The 22,208-nt window shown below is 39.1% G+C and overlaps 1 protein-coding gene across 2 annotated transcripts in view; it reads right to left on the bottom strand.

Moving 5' to 3' along the window:
• Window positions 1-501: 501 nt before the first annotated feature.
• The window catches only part of fer1l4 (fer-1 like family member 4), a 102,857-nt gene continuing 81,150 nt past the window's right edge, over window positions 502-22,208 (bottom strand). Inside the window, exons 41-46 of one of the 2 annotated variants that reach the window (XM_024426382.2) lie at window positions 18,734-18,819; window positions 18,538-18,636; window positions 18,037-18,278; window positions 10,572-10,867; window positions 9,548-9,648; window positions 502-910 (exon numbers count right to left, since the gene is read on the bottom strand). In XM_024426382.2, the coding sequence (XP_024282150.1) occupies window positions 730-910; window positions 9,548-9,648; window positions 10,572-10,867; window positions 18,037-18,278; window positions 18,538-18,636; window positions 18,734-18,819 (1,005 nt within the window). In that variant the 3' untranslated portion in view covers window positions 502-729. Of the gene's footprint in view, window positions 911-9,547; window positions 9,649-10,571; window positions 10,868-18,036; window positions 18,279-18,537; window positions 18,637-18,733; window positions 18,820-22,208 lie in introns of those variants that run through there. The other variant, XM_024426383.2, reaches the window with a different exon arrangement.

Genomic DNA, 22,208 nt, shown 5'->3' with positions numbered 1-22,208 from the left:
ACAAAATGTTCAATACCACCATACAACAATATCAAAAATGTGTGCCTATGCATGTGTCTGTACCTTTGTGTGTGTCTCTCCACAGTCCCCGTTGTTCCATAAGGTGTATTTTTGACCTTTTTACATTTTTAAATCTCTACTGCTTGCATCAGTTACCTGATATGGAATAGGGTTCCATGTAGTCATGGCTCTATCTAGTACTGTGCGCCTCCTATAGTCTGTTCTGGACATTGGGACTGTGAAGAGACCTCTGGTGGCATGTCTTGTGGGGTATGCATGAGTGTCCGCGCTGTATTTTAAACAGACAGCTCGGTACAGCTCGGTACATTCAGCTTGTCAACACCTCTTACAAAAACAAGTAATGATGAAGTCAATCTCTCTTCCAATTTGAGCCATGAGAGATCGACATACATGTCATTAATGTTAGCTCTCTGTGTATGTTTAAGGGCCAGCTGCCCTGTCCTGTTCTGAGCCAAGTCAGTGCAAAGAATTCCTCATCAGTAGCTTTGATTGTTTAATAAATGTTTAAGATTGGTCTAATAATAACCAAGTTTTTGAAAATTACAAGACTTATACAAAGGAAATTAGCACTTACATAGAGTATATCACAATAGCAAATCTACCACACACAATGTCCTAACACAAATTAAATGGAACTTATGATAACGAAGTACATTTCTCATATAGATGTTTCATTCTCCGTCTGATCCTCATGCACTTGTTAACTGTTCATCCATTTACGATGAGCGTACTGATCTGTCCAGGGAGCGTGTAGAGGATGAGGATGAGAAAAACCAGCAGGATTGCCAGGATGAGTAGAGCGATGATGTACTTCTTGTATTTTTTCCAAATGAAGAAGATGAAGGTCTTCATGGGGTTGATAAACCAGTTGAAGGTTGTCTTGGGGCGACTAATATAAGGTAGAATGAGGAAAGAGACAAAATGAACAAAAAAGTTAGTAATGTTTCCCAGTTTCATGGATTTGTTTAATTACATTTTTTAACACAGTAGGCAATGACATAGTGTGAGTAGTAGGACTCATTAATAAGGCATTAAGGTAAATAATAAATTAATAGATGTTTAAGCTTTGTTTTCAGTGTAAACTTAGCGAATTGCACAAAGTGTGCCCATGGATCAGATTCAATCAAACCTTCTAAACTGTATCAATGTTTAAATGCAGTCTATGACCCCCAATTACAACTTCTATAAAAAATGTGAATGGTATGTCCATTTGTATTCACTTAACAACAAACACATGTTAATGCAAGATCAAATGCGCTCAATGGCCCCGATTAAGCACAAGTAAATGTAATATTATTCCATTTTTATGCACTCTATACGTATTCTGACCTTGATCTTAAGCTATTGACCCGCTATTCCTTCAGGGTGGAGATCTAAGAAATGAAGATGTGGTAGAGGTGTCTTCAGATAAGCTGTATTCTGACTTTAACTTAATTCCACCACCTTTACGCACAAGGAAACCATGAATAAGGTTTTGCGAACCTACCGGTTCCAAGTGGAAAAAGCATATACTTTATATTTTTTACGAAACAAATAGCATTCTCCATGCACTGTCATTTATACATGGTTAACAGTTTGGAGAATGGGGATTATAAATACACATAGCAATTGTTTTAGATGATTTTTCCTTATGATCACTGTGAAACCAGACATATGGAAGCAAACTGAAAATCATATCAACACGACATGTATTGTGGCCCCTTTTCTACAGTGAAATTGGCAATACAGTGCCTGTGGTCAATTAAATTGATTGGACATGATATGGAAAGGCACACGTCTGTCTATATAAGGTCCGACAGACGACAGTGCAAGTCAGAGCGAAAACCAAGCCATCAGGTCGAAGGAATTGTCTGTAGAGCTCCAAGACAGGATTGTGTCGAGGCACAGATCTGGGGAAGGGTACCAAAACATTTCTGCTGCATTGAAGGTCCCCAAGAATACAGTGGCCTCCATCATTCTTAAATGGAAGAAGTTTGGAACCACCAAGAATCTTCCTAGAGCTGGCTCCCCGGCCAAACTGAGCAATCGGGTGAGAAGGGCCTTGGTCAAGGAAGTGACTAAGAACCCAATGGTCACTCTGACAAAGCTCTAGAGTTCCTCTGTGGAGATGGGAGAACCTTCCAGAAGGACAACCATCTCTGCAGCACTCCACCAATAAGGCCTTTATGGTAGAGTGACCTGACGGAAGCCACTCCTCAGTAAAAGGCATGTGACAGCCCGCTTGGAGTTTGCCAAAAAGCACCTAGACTCTTAGTCCATGCAAAACAAGATTCAACAAAGATGGAACTCTTGGTGTGGGGCTGTGCTTTGGCAAAGTGGGTGGGGTTACATCCTGCCTATTTGGCCCAGTCCGGGGGTATCATCGGATGGGGCCACAGTGTCTCCTGACTCCTCCTGTCTCAGCCTCCAGTATTTATGCTGCAGTAGTTCATGTGTCGGGGGGCTAGTGTCAGTTTGTTATATCTGGAGTACTTCTCCTGTCTTATCCGGTGTCCTGTGTGAATTTAAGTATGCTCTCTCTAATTCTCTCTTTCTTTCTCTCTTTCTTTCTCTCTCTCTCTCTCGGAGGACCTGAGCCCTAGGACCATGCCTCAGGACTACCTGGCATGATGACTCCTTGCTGTCCCCAGTCCACCTGGCCGTGCTGCTGCTCCAGTTTCAACTGTTCTGCCTGCGGCTATGGAATCCTGACCTGTTCACCAGACGTGCTACCTGTCTCAGACCTATTATTTGACCATGCTGGTCATTTATGAACATTTGAACATCTTGGCCATGTTCTGTTATAATCTCCACCCGGCACAGCCAGAAGAGGACTGGCCACTCCTCATAGCCTGATTTCTCTCTAGGTTTCTTCCTAGGTTTTGGCCTTTCTAGGGAGTTTTTCCTAGCCAACGTGCTTTAACCTCTTGATGCTACCCATCCCGGATCCGGGATCGTGACTACGGCTCAAGCTCATTAGCATAACGCAAAATGTGAAAAAATATTCTTAGACATATTTAACCTCCACACCTACACAAGTCCAATAGCTCAAATGAAAGATAAACACCTTGTTCATCTACCCAGCAAGTCAGATTTCTAAAATGTTTTACGGCGAAAACATAGCACACATTTATATTAGACCACCACCGAAACAAAATGCAAGCGGCGGCCATTGTGTCCCAGAAAATATAAAATTTAAAAGTAGGATTAAAAAATAAATAATTCACTAACCTTTTGAAAATCTTCATCAGATGACAGTAATATTACATGTTACACAGTACATTTTTTTTTTTTCAATAATATGCCATTAATATCCATAAATCTCTGTTTACAATGACGACATTTCAAAAATGCTACTCAAAATGTCCGGAGAAATTATGATAGCTCGGACAGATAACGTCAGATAACAAGCAATAAACATGACTAAATATACATGTTCTACATATAGTTACAAAGATACACTTCTTCTTAATACAACCGCTGTGTTACATTTATTTTTAACGTTACAGAATTCGTTCACTAGTCTATGCTATGAGTCGGCGCTCAGATATTAGCAGTGTCTCCTCTACGTTTGGAGTCCACAGAAACCCAAAATAACCACATAAATATTCCCTTACCTTTGATGTTCTTCGATCAGAAGACGTAGAAGGAGTCATACTTACCCAATACATCGTTTGGTTTCAAGTTGTGCGTCTTTGTATTAGCATATGCTAACAGCTTCAGCTGAAATGCACCCAAAATAACTTCTGCTCCTTCTGGTCCCGCACTCTTGCGCAATCAAACTTCAAAATTACATATTATATGTTGACTAAACTGGTCAAACTAAGTGCAGAATCGAGCAAAATGATGTTTTTATCATGTAAAACAATGATCATCGCGAACAAACGAACCGGCTTCAACTGGTGTCTATTGGAAAAGAACGTTCCCCAAATCGGCCGCGCGCAATAGAGTGCATGTATGTGAGAGTGAACCGGGCATTTTCGCCCGCCAAAGGATGAGGGAGCGCGAAATTCAAACAATGAACGTGCCAATTGAAAGCAGACATCGCGCTGAACAAATACATACTGTTCCCAGATCGGTAGCTGCCTGGGAAGGGTGGGGGCGATGACGTCAAAGTTGACCCAACTTTTCTCTTGACAAGAGAGAGTTTGGGAGAAAGGCTGCCCTGAGAGTTCTGCTTTACATACAGACATAATTTAAACGGTTTTAGAAACTTTAGAGTGTTTTCTATTCAATAATTATTATTATATGCATATATTAGCAATTTTGGAAAAAAATATTTTCAGTTTACTATGGGCACGCACTTCCTCCAACGGGGGCAGTATTGAGCCATAAGCTCAAGAGGTTAACACCTGCATTCCTTGCTGTTTGGGGTTTTAGGCTGGGTTTCTGTACAGCACTTTGAGATATCAGCTGTTGTACGAAGGGCTATATAAATACATTTGATTTGATTTGGCCTTGATGAAAACCTACTCCAGAGCGCTCACGACCTCAGACTAGGGTAAAAGTTTACCTTCCAACAGGACAACGACTCTAAGCACAGAGCCAAGACAACTCAGGAGTGGCTTTGGGACAAGTCTCTGAATGTCCTTGAGTGGCCCAGCCAGAGCCCGAACCCAATCAAACATCTCTGGAGAGACCTGAAAATAGCTGTGCAGCGACCCTCCCCATCCAACGTGACAGAGCTTGAGAGGATCTGCAGAGAAGAATGGGAGGAACTACCCAAATACAGGCGTGCCAAGCTTGTAACGTCATATCCAAAAAGACTCCATGCTTTAATCGTTCGATGCCGTAAGGTGCTTCAACAAAGTTCAGAGTAAAGGGTCTGAATACTTATGTGATATGTTTTTTATTTTTAATAAATTAGCAAACATTTCTAAAAACTTGTTTTTGCTTTGTCATTATGATGATTTTTGTGTGTAGATCGATGACGGGGAAAAAACAATTTAATCAATTTAAGAATAAGGCTGTGACGTAACAAAATGTGGAAAAAGTCAAAGGCACTGTAGCTGTGCCGGTACTGAATTTTTATTGTGTGCCCTCATAATTTGAATGGATAAAATCTGGACACCCAAGCTATAGGCTTCTGTCAGGCTGAACCTGCCAAATTGATGTATGCACTTTAGAATGTTTTAATAAGTCTACAGTATGCCCAGGCTTTTCTCCATTTTATTTTACAATTTGTATCATACAATTTGTTAAATACTAGCCACCATCAGTAATACCCACATATATTTATAACTATCACTTTAGTGTTCATTTTCTTCATTTTGTAGATTACATTTAGCATCATTCCATTCTGTTTACCTTTTACTTCCTCTGTCACTTCCGTGTAAATTATTCCTGTGGGTCGCTAGCATTACTGGATTATATTAGGCTAACGTTGTGCAATAATTCGGGACAAGTAGCCTATTTGAATCATTACGGAATTCAAGATCACATGTAGCAGGTTAAACCTGAAGCCTGGTTCACCACAACTGGACCCTTGTCCTATAGTTCCATGATTAGTGAGAATTAGGGCAGATTTATATGACTATTGTACACTTTTTTCCATTTCCAATATTTAATGGATTGAACTTGAATATGACAACTTTCAGGATGAATCAAACCACTGTTTTTGATTCATCAATATATTTAGTGCGTAAAGGCTCTCCAAACCAGTTTTTTTTAATGATTCATACATACTTTCCTAACCCTAAAATTTGTGTAAATAATCTACAAGATCAGAGTATTTTTGTTGGCTATTATGCCCGTGTGCAGTGATTTTGCATGTTTGTACAATTGTGTTTCATTGGTCTAAGTCAGGTTTACAGTGAATAGTAGTAGAATCTTGGATGTTTTATTACTTTTTGAATCAGGTGTGGGTCTCTGGTCCATGTGTAAACTTACATGACCCTGTGTGCAGTGAATTTTTTTTAACAATTGTGTTTCATTGGGCTAGGCCCGGTTTGCAGTGAATAGTAGTAGAACCTTGGATGTTCAGTTCTCCTTAACACACTGATGTGTGTAGTGTCACTTTTTAGCACCTTCTTCGGGTCATAGCAGCACTTCTGATAGGGTTACAGATATTGCAGGAATTTAGTAGGTCGTCTAGCATTTCATGCATGCTTTCTTATGAAAGTGTTTAGTTAATAAAGATAATTGTTTGCTGTATCTGTATTGAGTTTTGGTGTCCTATACTTTGATGCTGGAACCATACCGGTCAAACAAAGGTAGTGGAAGCATCACTCTGCTCAATACAGTACTTGCCCCACCTCTTGGGTGGTCTAGTGAGCTTTCTTACAACACTTTGTCTTCGCATTATCCGGTAGGCTATTGGCAATGTAATTTTGATATTTTGACATAGGCATTTTTGAAAGAGTATAGACTAGGCCTACTGCAGATGATCTTGTCGCAATAAAAAAATATATCAGATTATGAAATGACAGGTGCATTGTGTGAGGTCTCCAGGCTGCGCTTCCAGACCCGGATAAAACTCCCCTACTGATTAAGCCTACGTTTTTCGGGACAAGACAGGTATCCTACCTATCCTACCTACAACAACACACTGCAATGAATATTAAAATATACAACCGGTTGTGATAATTGCGTTGTTTTCTCTATAATACATTACAATTGCATTCATACACCACAGTGATATATACAGTAAGGCCGACAAGCCATACATCATCTAGAGACCTATCTAGCTCTCAGTCTCACATCAGAATTAGATGTTCATCCATGTTACTCAAATGTCAAAATTCAAAGTTGTTGCAAACGTCACATTTTGTAGTGTTTAAGCTTAGGTTTAGGCATTAACTCTGAATTGTTAAGGTAAGAGTTAGGTTTGGGATAGACTTAAAATAAAAATCTAAAAAACAACTTTCTTTTGCTGGATTCGAACTTGCAACAGAGGCAAATGCATCCACCATCCCTGTCCACAATGCCCTAGCAAAACCAAAACCTACTTGAAGGTAACAGTGCTTACTGTTGCCCCTACTAGCTTGTTTCCACATCATTTCCTGACATCCACAGGCATGGATGGACATCGAATACTGACTTTTTATCACAGGTAACCTGGCTTTTACAGACACTGTTCCAGTTGGTCTAAACAGTGGTGGAATAAATTCAACCACAATAGACTAGGCTATTTGTGTTTATCACAGTTAAAACCGGAGAGGAAACATGCAAATATTGCATGTAACAGTTACATGACCTACACAGCATGATCAAATGCAAGATCATATAATATTAATCTTGCTGCAAATTTCACTATTGGTTTGCTTGTAGGCTAATAAAGTCCTCACTAAAATGTTTCCAAAGCAGCAAGATTATTATAATGGGAAATACAAAGGCAATGCACTTCAACTTTGACATGTTGCAGACTAAGTATAGGGAGAAGCCCCCAGATTACTGATGGTAACCCTACATTAAAAAGGCGCACACCTATTATGTTAGGACCACAGACATTTCCGCACCACCAGCTGGGCTGGGCACTGCGCGCAATGAGCACATTCACACTCATCACAATAGGCAATAAACCCATGCAGAATAGATGCCCGCAGTTTAGTACACAATAAGTAAATAATTATTGCAATATTGTGGCGAAGATGGTAGCATGTTCATTCCGAAATAGCCCAAAATGCTTAATTGAATGAAATGTATTTTAATCAGTCAAAGGGATGTTGGAAATTAGAAAACAGTTAATATGAATGAATGAAATAGCACTGGAAAATGACATGTAATGTCGCCAGTGCACTTTGAAGAAGAAACAATGTAGCCTAACAAAATTTCTCGCAAAAGGGGGGGTGGGGGTGGTACATTACAGCACAGTAGAGTACAGTAAAGAACAGTAGTGTATAGTTCAGTATGGTAAATAAAAGTAGAGTATAGTTCAGTACGGTACAGTCCTGTAGAGTGGAGTTCAGTATAGTACACAGTGGATCACACTAGAGTTTAGTACACTATAAAATGTACTGTACTGAACAATACTGTACTTTACTGTTCTATGCTGTACTATACTGTGCTGTATGTTGATGTCAAAACTTGTGAAACATGGACATCTATGATTGGTTCAGGTTTGGTCCGGTCTGTACCAACCAAATTTGGTCTTGTTTGGTGGCGGAGCTCATTAAAATAAACCATTTTGTAGAATAATACCCAAATATGCAAGGAGGATATTGCAGATTTCTGCCTTGGTGTACCCATTTATGACATTCCTATCCATAATTATGGATTTCTGTTTACTACAGATCAGGGACCCATGATGAAATTCCGTTAATGGAATTCTGTTACCCGGGTGTAAAAATTACTTAACCATGGAATTGCACGGTGGCCATACAATCATGCCAAGCATAGGGTTGTCTTGGAAGATGGAAATGGGAAAATAACAGACACATGAAAAAACATTGAAATAGCACTACAATACCCTGATGAAATATGCTATATTTAATTTGACTTTCTAGAACTGTGACCACAAACAAATCTGCATCAACGTGAGATCCGAAAACAATGCAGACACAATGCGACCAGAGTGCACGCATTTTAATACCAGGAGTAAGAGGCCGGTGTTCGGAATGTCATCCTATCACACCTCTTAGGATAGGGATAATACAAGGTGTAAATGTTTGTTTCCAGGTAGCTTGGGTCCTGGATGCTGATTGGATGAAGTAGAATTCCAGCCATGTGTACATCAGAGAATGTACCATGGGTATTACGCAAAACTACTTGTTTACAGTTATATTTAGGTTGGTAAACAGTCTATAATAGCAAAAAGGCACTTCAGGGGTTTGTGGTATATGACCAATATACCATGTCTAAGGACTGTTCTTACACACGACGCTACACGGACTCAGCCCTTAGCCGTGGTATATTGGCCATATATCGCAAACCCCAGAGGAGCCTTATTGCTATTTTAAACTGGTTACCAACATAATTAGAGCAGTAAAACTAAATGTTTTGATATACTACGGCTTTAAGCCAATCAGCATTCATGGCTCGAATGACCCGGTTTATAATGTCCGCTTTGTGTCGTTCCTTTGAACAGCCCTTAGCCGTGGTATATTGGCAATATACCACACCTCCTCAGGCCTTATTTCTTAAATATACCACACCCCCTTGCACGTTATTGCTATAAACTGGGTTTTTCGAGCCCTGAATGCTGACTGCCATGGTATATCAGACCATATACTACGAATATGACAAAACATATTTTTACTGCTCTAATTAAGTTGGTAACTAGTTTATAATAGCAATAAGGCACCTCTGGGGTTTTGTGGTATTTGGCCAATATACCACGGCTAAGGGCTGTATCCAAGCCTTAGCCGTCGTTCCTAAGAACACGTTGTGCCTAAGAACAGCCCTGAGCCGTGGTATATTGGCCATATACCACAGCCCCTCAGGCCTTATTACTTAAATATACTACATCCCCTCTGGCTTTATTGCTTAAAGGTCTGCCCACGCACTCAGCACTCACACATTCTAAAAAAGGAAAGCATTTCATTTTTTATGACCATGAGAACTTCTTGCACAATTATTTTGATTGAATAACATAATTTTAGTCACTTACTCTGGTTTATCAAGTGGCTCAGGTTCCTTGCGGGCTTTTCCCACAGGAGTCAGCTCTGCCTCCTCGAGTGTCACCAACTGGAACTCTGCCTCCACTTTTCCCTAAACAAAAAAGAAAATACAAAGAGTTATCAAATAGGGCCCTGTGTCTTGCACAATCATGTGACATGCCTGGATTTAAAGCTTTTTCCACTTTTCATCTTATGTCTGATGGTCCAGCACCATCCTCAGACAATTGGTTTCATTTTTTGTGTAGTTCAAACTTTTGGATAAGGCTTAAAATACAGGATACAATCTTACTATGTCAGATGATTGTGCAAAACACAGGGCCCTAATCACAACACACATAAATATAATTTTTCTGTAAGTCCTACACTTATCACTACCACCAATTTGTGACTAAACCATACCCTCACTCTAATCTGATTCCACTATAGTCATTGGAGGCTCAAGGTGCTGGAAGTCATTAACATTCAGCTATTTGATTTGGAATTTTAGGACCATTTCAAGTATAAAAATATATTTATTTATTTTTAATTTGGCCTTTACTACACTGAACAAAAATATAAATGCAACATGGAAAGTGTTGGTCCCATGTTTCATGAGCTGAAATAAAAGATCCCAGAAATGTTCCATACACACAAAACTTATTTCTCTTAACTTTTGTGCACAAATTTGTTTACATCCCTGTTAGTGAGCACTTCTCCTTTGCCAAGATAGTCATGCTGAATAAACTGATGGATTTTGATGTGGATTTTTAAAATTATGTTTCTTAGAATGACGCACGGGTGTCAATAGACTCTTAAGGATAACTGCCATGCACTTTAAAAGTGTCTGGAAAGTTCAACAATGGCACAATTAAGTGGACGACAATTAAGAGGAAGGTAATGTATAAAATACCAAACTTGCATGGAGTTTGGGCTAACTAGGATCCTCCCCATAACCTCAGTTACTAATGTGTGACCCACACCAGGATTTAATCCTGCCCAAACCTTCAGGTCAATTATAATCTCATAATGCATTACCATGAGGAGATAAGTGTTCCCACTGCTGTCTACAAACTGAAGGTCCTCCGGCTTCATGTTTCTGTGCTTGCTATTTTTCTTTTTTTTCTTGTTCTTCTTTGCCTCTTCAGCCTCCTTCTCCTCCCTCTCAATGTCCTCCTGACTCTTGAGCTTGATGAGGGGCCACCATCCTTTCATCCTTTTGTTAAGGAAGATAGAGAAGCGGGGACTGGCCTTGTCCTCTGCCATCTTTATGCTGCACTGCCCTGAGGTCTTGGCTGCACGCACCATGTCGTTCAGACGCAGCTCAATGGAGCCTGGGAGAGAGGTGACAGAGAGGCGAGAGCAACATTTAGCAGCTGAAGAGTATCAAGCTAAGCAATAGTTTTCCTGCCATTTTAATATCTACACACCCCAAAAGGAGTCAACATCACAGCAATAACGTCCGGCTGTAACGCAGCAATAGTTTGTTTGTGTGGTAAGCCTAACGAAGCCAACAAGTTGAGGAGTGAAGTTGGGGGAGGTGCATTTGTGACAGCCGTTAGTCGGACACTGTAGTGGTTTTCCAACAGCAAGGCTCAGTTCAATATGGCAGTTTCAACATATCTGCTATTGTTTATAAAAGCGTATCTGTATAAATGTTGAAATAAACTTTTATATAGCCCCATATCACAAACTGAAAACATAACATGTCTACAATGAATTGGTTAGAGAGAGGTCTGAAATATCACTTTCATTTGGATCTGCTGTAGCTTTAGAACAGCTGCAAAGTTGGTTCCTGTTTCAGTCACCTTTTTGGCCACGTTCGAATGGGTCAAACAAAACACACTAATGATTTGGTTGACAAATACTGCCTCCCACAATATAGGTGATGGGTGCAGTTGGTGAGAAGCACCTTGGCTTAATTGAAAACTGCATGACCTTTGATCACATGACTTTTGTAAAGGCCATGCTGGACAATTTTTATAACCATAATGCAACACACTTTGAAAAGGGGTGACCAACGATGGTCACCAACGATGGCCTTTTTCAAAATGTGTTGCATTATGGTTATAAAAATTGTCCTCCCTTAAGACATTCGCTTCAAAAATTCGAAAAAAGTGGCAATAGTACTGTTTGTCCATTTTGAGAAGCCGTAGCCAGTATACACTTCTTCAAAATAGTCAGAATTAATCTAAGATGACTCAAGAACTGTATCATTAATTACCGTTTTTGCCAAAGAGATCTTAGTCGTGCAACTTTATATCTAACTAAGATGTTTGGTGCAGTATTTCTCAATGAAAAAAAGTTGCTTGAAAACTAGTCATCTCTCGTTGAATGACAACAGACTTTATTGAAGAATCCCTACCGTTGACCAATCACTGACGAAGGGGTGTTACCTCCAAAAAATATGTTGTGTGCCTGAACAGCCAAAAAGGAAACTTCACAAAATGTAGTCATAATATATACACGAACACAGAGAGCCTGTTCAGGGTAGCCTAGTGGTTAGAGCGTTGGACTAGTAACCGAAAGGTTGCAAGTTCATATCCCCGAGCTTACAAGGTACAAATCTGCCGTTCTGCCCCTGAACAGGCAGTTAACCCACTATTCCTAGGCCGTCATTGAAAATAAGAATTTGTTCTTACCTGACTTGCCTAGTTAAATAAAAGGTAAAATATATTTTTTTAAATATAGAAAGCCTTTATTACAGCAGACTGAAAACAGTTGCATTTATTTGTGAATTGCGGTTTATTTATTGTTTAGGCTAATTATTCAAAGCTCCCTTTATTATTTCATTTTAAAACTAAAATGCTTGATTGCATTTCAAAGCATGAATGTCTCGTATGCTGTGTGATGGAATGATTGATTGATACAGTAGCCTATATATTGAAATATAAGCCTAAGTAAGTTACAGTGTTACAACTAAACAGGACACGCTCTTTGGCCTACAGCTCGATGGTGGTTATACAAGGCTACTATACAAAGCCTACTAATGATAACGACATGGCCTATTATGATTTTCATTATAATAATAATAATAAGTAATCTTAAGAATAAGATGGAGATCAAGGAAAAGGAGGGGTTAGGAGCGAGAGCTGCATGTATATTGTGTGTGACAAACAGGTGCTGTTAGATTACAATATAATTTTTCTGACTGTTTGGAACAGTGTAAACAACACTAAATAAATTATAAGTAATACCAGTCTGTTGAAAAGGAAAACATTTGTAAAGATTGATTTTTTTTACATGTTTTGTTTTAGTAGTGACGTGAATGAATGGAAACCAATAGGATGCTAACATTCAATGTGTAACAGGGTACAGTAAAAGCAGCCTTGTGCCTTTGTCAGTACCAGGTGTGTGAGATTGCAATTAACTTCTTAAGGATGACGCAGAATACTGTTCCCATGCAGGAACATCACTCAGCGGATTTCAGAGCGCCACCTATAGTTTTTGATAAAACTCATAATTTCATTAAACTTTCATTAAAATACACATTCAAGGTAGTGAATTAAAGCTACACTCGTTGTGAATCTATCCACCAAGTCAGATTTGTAAAATGCTTTTCGGCGAAAGCATGAGAAGCTATTATCTGATAGCATGTACCCCCAAAATACTGCAACGTCACCTAACACGACAGATTTTGCGGTAGCCGGCGCTACCCAAAACGCAGAAATAAAATATAAAACATTCATTACCTTTGACGAGCTTCTTTCTTGGCACTCCTAGATGTCCCATAAACATTTATTTGGGTATTTTTTTCGATTAAATCGGTCCATATATAGCCTAGATATCGATCTATGAAGACTGTGTAATCAAGGAAAAAACTGAGTTTGATAACGCAACGTCATTTTTAAAAATTTAAAAAGTTGACGATAAACTTTCACAAAACACTTCGAAATACTTTTGTAATGCAACTTTAGGTATTAGTAAACGTTAATAATCTATCAAAATGATCACGGGGCGATGTATATTCTATAGCTCCACGTCTTGAAATCATGTCCGGATATTTCTCAACCAAAACATCCTGTCGGAGACCGGAATAAATCGGCTGCCTTGTTTCGGTTTGACCAAGAAACAAATCTGAGACAAATGACAAGACTGTTGACATCGTGTGGAAGCTGTAGGTATTGCAACCTCGGCCCCATTTAATGTGGGTCACTTTTAACAATGGGTTGAAGTGGCGCATGGATATATTTTCCCATTTTCAGTGATCAGATTTTCCTGCACTTTTCGATGAAACGCACGTTCTGTTATAGTCACAGCCGTGATTTAACCAGTTTTAGAAACGTCTGAGTGTTTTCTATCCACACATACTAATCATGTGCATATACTATATTCCTGGCATGAGTAGCAGGGCGCTGAAATGTTGCGCGATTTTTAACAAAAAGCTGCGAAAATTCGCAGCCTCCCTAAGTTAAGAGTGTGGCCTTCATTATAAAAATTGCTGTTTGTTCATTCAGCAGATCCCATTGCTGTGAGAAGGTTGGCATGCACAGGGGAAACAAGAGAGGTGGTCGATTGAGTATGTTACCATGCACACTAGTAATTTGATATTAAACTGATAATGGCAATAGGCCGAGTATGGCATTAGTCATGTAAACACCTTACTTTGCTTATCTTAAATCGGCGTAATGTCATAATTGAAGTAAGCATACACTGATTAAACACCTGTTTTTCTGAGCAATCTTTCTTTTTATTTCGTCATGTAAACAGCTTAATTGGAGTTCAAGCAGTGTATTTGATCTGCGCATGTGCCAGCACCAGCAGCGCAAGCCTCCATCTTATGCATGATTGAAGTGAGTTCGGGAAAAGTATGCATTTTAGAATATACAAAATGTATATTTACAGTACCAGTCAAGACTTTGGACACACCGAATCATTCAAGGGGTTTTCTTTATTTTTACTATTTTCCACATTGTAGAATAATAATGAATACATAAAAACTGTCATCAAGGCAAAGGTTGGCTACTTTGAAGAATCTCAAATATAAAATATATTTTGATTTATTTAACACTTTTTTTTGGTGACTACATGATTCCATGTGTGTTATTTCATAGTTTTGATGTCTTCATTATTATTCTACAATGTAGAAAATAGTACAAATTAAAATAAAAACTTACACTAAATATTGAAATGAATAATGTGGAAATTGGTGACTAAACTGCCTCAAGTAAACTCTGGATCAGTGGTAGAAAAAGTACCCAATTGTGATACTTAAGTAAAAGTATAGATACCTTAATAGAGATTTACTCAAGTAAAAGTTCAATTCACCCAGTAAAATACTAATTGAGTCAAATGTAAATGGAAAATGTGTGGGGTAAAAAAGACATTATTTTGTTTAGGAATGTTGTGAAGTAAAAGTTAAGTACAGATACCCACTACTTAAGTAGTACTTAAAATTATTTGTCATGGTCAAAACATGTTGATACAATAGTAACTAAGATGGGGAGAAGTCTGTCCATAATAAAGCGCTGCTCTGCCTTCTTAACAACACTATCAATAAGTTAGGTCTTACAGGCCACAGCTTTGTCGCACCTGAACTACTGTCCAGTCGTGTGGTCAGGTGCCACAAAGAGGGAAAATTAAATTAAAGTATTGACATGCTGAATGCACCAAGCTGTCTGTATAAACCACTGTCACACAGCTCGGACACCCATGCATACCACACAAGACATGTCACCAGGGGTCTCTTCACAATCCCCAAGTCCAGAACAGACTATGGGAGGCGCACAGTGCACATGGATTTTGTATTGTAGATATGTGGTAGTAGAGCAGTGCCTGAGTGCAGAGACTTAATGTGTTGTGAAAAGTGTTATGAAATGTAATATTTGTAATTGTATATAACTGCCTTAATGTTGCGGGACCCCAGGAAGAGCATCCGAAATAAATACAAATGTCCAAACTCAGAATCAACTAGGCTTTCCAGCTTGGTAGAACGGTTTTTTTTTTGACTGGCGATTTTCTGCATTTATCAAAGTCCCATCAGGTAGCCTGATTTCAGATGTGTCCATGTAAACAGGATTATTAGAAAATGTGTTATTCTTGCAAAGCTTATAAACATTTAAATATAACTATTATATTAATCTGACTATTCACAATAATCTTAATATTGTGTGTATGTGAACATACTCAATGTTGCAAAGTCCAAACAGAGAACTAGCCTAACAGCTGTAAGTATGTCTGTATATGGTGTAAGTGCCCATATGCCATTGACCTGCTCACCTTCTCACTGGGCACACCCTCCTGTGAATGTGAGTGCTGCACAACATATTGATCTGAGTTACATATACTGACCAGTGATTTAATTGTTGATCTATATGCTATGTTTTAATTTTTGTCCTGGTATAGGCATATGTACCTGGAGCTGAAGATGAAAATATTGTTCTGTGTTGTGTTACTCAGCAGGAAAAAAAATACTGTTGTTGATCGCTATTCTCATGTGTCACCTCCGATTAAAAGAAACTGTGTGTGTTAGTTTAATCCTGAGGTCACCTCATGTATAGAAAAACGTGGCGTAGTATCGGCAACATGTTACATTTGGCGTAGTCGGCAGGTTGAGCTGACTGTCCCGGGGTAACCCTGACTGGCTTGGCTGTGCAAACCCTGGATCTTGTGGAGTGCTTTTCCTATATGCTGCCAAGGCAGCAGCTACTCTTCCAGGGGTCTAGCAAAATTAAGACAGTTATACCATTTTAAAAGCATTACAATAGATTCATGACACACTATTGTGTGTCACACGCTTAACATTTCCTAATGTGTATTGAAGATTTGATTTCTTAATATTTTGCATGCATATTTTCTTATTTTTATTGCATGCTACTTTTATTATTGTCCAAAATGTGAGGACACATTTTGAAATTGCAGGGGGAATATGTGACAGGCGTCACATCTAGACTGATTGCTCCCATTTGTATCTTATTGTTGGGTAGTGGGGTTTTCCTTAGAAATGCCAGTGTTTCCATGTGCTCAGCAGTTTCACTTTACCTGTGAAGGTTGACGTGCCTCGGGAGGACAAGAGCGGTGACTGTGCCTTTAGTCCAAATTCCAGTGTGGCAGCTTGGTAGCCTAATCGTATGTCGAGTATGTGGTTGGCAAGATTGTGCCCTTCAGCCAGGATCCACTAACCTTCTTCTTGGGCACTTCCTCATCTACTCACTATGTATAAAGTTAACTATGGCGATAGAATAATTGTGAGCATGACAGCACTGAAGATTTGGTTATTTATGCTTATATGCTGAGCACTCCGATGTTGATTATTGATGTGGGAAACTATGAATCTATTGAATACAAAGCTGATGCTAAAACTATTAAATGCTGCTGCTGAAAATAAAATGACTTCTATTGCAATCTTGTTGTGTGCTTGTTATTTCCACGTTCCACCCCTGTTGATAAAGAACCTGTGTGCTTTAAAGTGTTTTAGATCTTTATGTAATTATCAGAGGACCGATCACCTCTCCAAAAAGGTGATATAGTGGCTACAACCTTCAACGGGTCACATTATGCTAACGTGACAAACTATTGTAATTAAATACATTAGTTGATTGCTGAGACAAATCGTTCTTGGTCTCCTTCTGAGGTAAGACGATGGTTAAGATGTCAGGAAGCTGTCACTTTAAGGTAATTTTTTTGTAAAACTATTTATGAATTTCTGCTTGGACAGTATGAAGGAAGACCAATGTTTGTCATGCCAACACTCACGACTAAGATCAAAACCTTAGCAGCCTTTGCCTTAATTTCTCTATTAGTATATGTTTACTTGTAGGGATAAACTGTGTTGAATTCTACTAAACAATCTAGAAACAAACCATTATGAAAAACATACCCTAGTTAAAGGATTGTGTGTGATTGTTTTTGTCATCAGCACCATTAACTCTTCATATTTGCTTTTGTTCTTCTTCATTTACAAGCAGATAATACTTGATTAAGTCATCATTAAAAGACCTGGGCCAGTGAATCATTTAAACTGGATACGTTAGTGCCTGGGCCAGTGAATAATTTAAACTAGATAGGTTGGTGCCTCTCTGGCAAATAAAAATGTAGAGGACCTCTGTATTGAGAAATGTGATGGTTTTTCTTGAATCCATCTATACTTTTGTATTTTCCTGTATTTTGTAAAAGGTGTAACATTGTAAAATGCAGGGATCCCTTGTGAAAAAGACCTTGGTCTCAATTCCCTGTTGAAATAAAGGTTAAAAAGAAATATATACAAAAGTGAAGTGCTAATTTATAGTTCATGTTTACTAGTAATTGGTACGTTCATCAGTCGTTCTGGTATTGTTTTCGTAGCCAATATGAACTGAGAAGAGGAAAACTAAAAATCGAAATAATTGAATACTTATGCCATTTAGCAGGAACTTTTACCCAAAGTGATTTACAGTCATGTCTGCATAAATTATACGTATGGGTGGCTCCAGCGTAATCGAACCCACGACATTTGGCATAGCAAGGTCCATGCTCACACAGGACAACAGAACCACAAAGATATAAACTCATCATGACCTCTCACCCAGGAAGTCGTTTGCGGCGATGAGGTCATAGTCCCAGACCTGAAGCACAAGAACGGCAGGCTGGCGGAACTCAGATTCCTCCAGAGAGAAGATAGACTCCTTTTTTGTATAGGTGATCTCTTTCTCTGTGGGGAGGTAGTCAAACCGGAAGACAAAACGCCAGTTGAAGTTCCCCTCCCCAGTCAAGGAGTTGAAGTGGACATCAGTCTCCTGTTTGTTCCCATCTAAGCCTTTAATCCAGCTGTATTCAGAGTGACAAACAATTCAACGTCAATTCACACAACATCTTTCTACAAATAATCTTTATATATTATCCATAAAATCCAAATCCAGTTACTGTACATCTTGAGAGGCACATCTGGTAAGAACAACTCAAATGTCCCCATTGTTACATCTGGCATTTCATCACCGAAATGATTTACAAAATAATTAATCCATTTGGTTTTCTAGGTTGTGTGTGGTGTGTGTGTGGTGTGTGTGTGTGTGTGGTTTTTACCAACCCTTTCATGTATATATCACTGGATTTATTTCCAGTGAAGGGGTTGACATCATCCAGGACGACGTCATCAGTATTCCATATGATCACGCGCAACTCATAGCTTTAGTGAGAGAGAAAAGTGGGTGTTGCTGAGTTATCTTTAGGTTGTGGATCCTAGTATGTAGTAGTATGACATGGTGTCTCACAGACTGGATTACCTTACAGGCAGCCGTGGTTTGATATCGATAGGTGGAGGTGCTGGTACGTCCATAGGAAACATATCGATCCACATGTGAGCGTAGCCCTGAAAGCACCGGGCACAGAGCAGTCAGGACAAGGACTCGTGAAAGAAACCTGAACCAGTGTTCAGGGGTAATCACTGGAACACCAATATCGCCATGTCTAAAACTTGTGGTTACATTAAACACAAATCAGGACATCCACTACCTCCGGTCCAGGCCGTCATGTGCAGCTTTGTAGCCGTTTCCTGCATGGGTGTAATTGTATTCATCTTTTTCATCCTTTCATATTTAATAAACATACAAAAAATGTAAACGCCAAAAATCTAGTGTTTCTATGTCAAATGGTTTTGTAATATTTCAGTCTTCTGTGATGTATATGAAGTGTAATATTTGGATGCAAACTAAAAATTCAATATATTTCAACTCTATATCTGACATGGTGCAGTTGACTTCTATTTTTATCCCATAACCATGTGTGTGAGGTGTATACTTTTGTTTCAAAATATACATGTTTAAGACTACCAAGAAACACTGTGACCCTGATTTAGCCCACTGCAGTAAAAGGTTAGTCTCCCAGGCAACATGAAGCACCGAGTGTGATGCCCCATAGAGGAATTTTGTTTTGGGACTGAATTCACTCATAAGATACTGGACACTGTATCACGGGACGCTTAGATTTCTAACAAATGCAAGACCACACACCCATCACTGTGATCTATCCGACATGGTGAAGTGGCCCTCCCTTCCCACAAGAAGGACTACTGCCTACTTATCTATGCTCCTTATTAATAAGGTCATCACAAACATATAGTCTCTGTCTCAGACACTACTATCTTTCACTGTTCCTAAGGCCAGGACTAAATATGGGAAAAATAAAATGTTCCTTTATTGCTCCTTGGTCTTGGAACGACCTGCAAAGTACTTTAAAACTGGAAGAGAGGGTGTCACTTGCTGAGTTTAAAGCTCTGATTGAAGAAAACGTTGTTGACAATTAAGACCATGTATTGTATTGTGTTCTTGTGTTAAGTACACCCTCAAGGGTTTTTTCTGGTTAAATAAATAAAACGTTGCTAGAGTGCTGACAAACTTTTCTGTCCAAGCGCTGGGGTGTCATTTCTCAAAAATACAAAATAAACAACTTTTGAGCACTTTGTATACCGCCTCCTGGATCTGTTCATGTGACATGTTGCTTACCAAGGAGCAGAGGTAAGGAGACCAAGCAAGGCAGCCATATGCAAAGTTCTTAAAAGTAGTTTATTTCTGTCACAAAATTCCCAGACAAGGCTTATTTGCATTGCAATTTTCACTTTATTTTCGTGGGAGGAAAGCACACCAGCACTTTGTTTCAAGATTATGTATTTGAATACATGTCTGATATGCTTTAGTTACAAGTGACCAAATTGGATTTGTGTGTGTTCAGACTGTAGTAATTTGCTGACATGTCTACCCTACATGTCATGGTACCTGGTGGTGTGTGTGCAGTGGTGTAGGCTGATTGATGGTGGTGCTCTCACTCAGAAGTTGTTGTGTAGCAAGCTAAGGTGACAACAATGCCTGCCATGGAAGTTTCCCAGTTGCGTTGCATGTTCGAAATCATAGTGTAAAGGCCTTTGCAGACTGTATGATTTTAGCCGTCTTATGCAACATTTTGCTGTCCCAGCCAAGATGTCTCTGTCGTAGGCAAATTCTTAGGTTGTAACTCCTTGGCTCGTTCAGTGTAGGTCTGCCGATGAAGTACAGACACGTGCAGTCGTAGGCACCGGCAAAGTTATAGCAGTGTCAGAATTTCTTTGCATTTTATTGTGTAGTGTGGCTGGTGTTGAGATCCGATTCCAGTGACTGACCAATAGGAACACGGTCGGCACTGAGTATGCGCACAATAATACGATTATTATGAAGTCAGATTAATATAATAGTTTGATTTAAACGTTTATCCTACATGCTGTGCCAGAATAACCATTTCCCTAATAATCTTGTTTACATGACACATCTGAAATCAGGCTACCTGATGGGATTTTGATAAATGCACAACATCAGCAATGAAAATAAACATTCTACCACATGTTATTTTGGGAAAGCCTATTTGATTCTGAGTTTGAACATATAAGATGAACACTTTCAGTTTTTCCAAACTCATTTCACTCACCTGTAAGAATAGAGTGAAGCTTGCACTTCTGGCACATGTGCAGATCAAATACATCGGCTGACGTAGCCATGCAAGCCAATCGCCGACAGAACTGACCAGGTTGATAGCAAGATTTTAATTTGGTAACATTGCAGTGTGACGTGATAATCGTAAAAGATTGAATCCGACATACAGTCTGCAAAAGTCTTAAGATCACTTTTAAAGCTAGCTGTTTAGCTTGCTAGAACATTCACAAATAGTTAGCTACCACATGTTCTTGTCAAACTGTCGCCAGAGTAGCTAGCAAGTGACAAGATATGCCAAATAACAGTAAAAACAAAAAAACAAACACTTGATGGCAAATAAATCAGATTTGACAGTTCAGACAAATCGTATTGACAGGAATCAGACTTGTATTTGATTTCAAACCACCTATGAAGGTAGTTTAAAATGTGGCTTGAAATATCTGATTACATGTGCGTTTTGGCTGTTCATACTGCAGGAAAAAGTTCCGATTCGAATCAGATATGCCAAAAAAATAGGATTTGAGTTACTTCAAACTGCCAGTGTGAACAAGGCTTAAGATACAGTGAGCTCCAAAAGTATTGGGACAGTGACACATTTTTTGTTTGTTTTGGCTCTGTACTCCAGCACTTTAAATTTGAAATGATACAAAGACTATGATGTTAAAGTGCATACTGTCAGCTGAGAAAGTTAGACGCACAAATATCATACCCCCAAGACATGTTAACCTCTCACCATTACAATAACAGGGGAGGTTAGCATTTTTTGGGGGGGGGGTGATATTTGAGCATCTGTAACTTTCTCACTCATCATTATTCATGATTCATTCAGGATTATCCGAAATCATGGTAGCATTCACATAATTGTATAAGTGTTTAGAAACATATTCCTATTTTGAATAAAAGTGACTCCAAAATGACACAATGCATAATTTACCATTCCTTTCTATTGGGCACAAAATAATCTGAAACAAAACCAAAACAAACAGCAAATACTTTTGTAGCTCACTGTTACGTGCCTAGTCGGTCCCTCAGATCACCTGACACTGTTTTTTGTTTTTGTTCCAAAGCCAGAACAAAAACTTTTGGTGAGGCTGCCTTTAGCCACTATGGTCCTAGCCTTTGGAACAGCCTGCCAGATAGTCCATGGGCCAGCCAGCCAAATTTCACATATTGGTTATCCCCCAAAGTGGACACATTTTTCCACCGGCCCCTGGACTAATGAGGATTTTGATGGCTTCAGAAACTGTACAAAAAAGAAATGAGAACAAATAAAAGCTTCTCTTTAGCTGTGCTTTTACCA

Source organism: Oncorhynchus tshawytscha, linkage group LG07, assembly GCF_018296145.1.
Source record: "Oncorhynchus tshawytscha isolate Ot180627B linkage group LG07, Otsh_v2.0, whole genome shotgun sequence".
NCBI classification, from domain to species: domain Eukaryota; kingdom Metazoa; phylum Chordata; class Actinopteri; order Salmoniformes; family Salmonidae; genus Oncorhynchus; species Oncorhynchus tshawytscha.
Note: the sequence above shows the minus strand (reverse complement) of the source record. Positions and strands in the feature narration are given on the sequence as shown.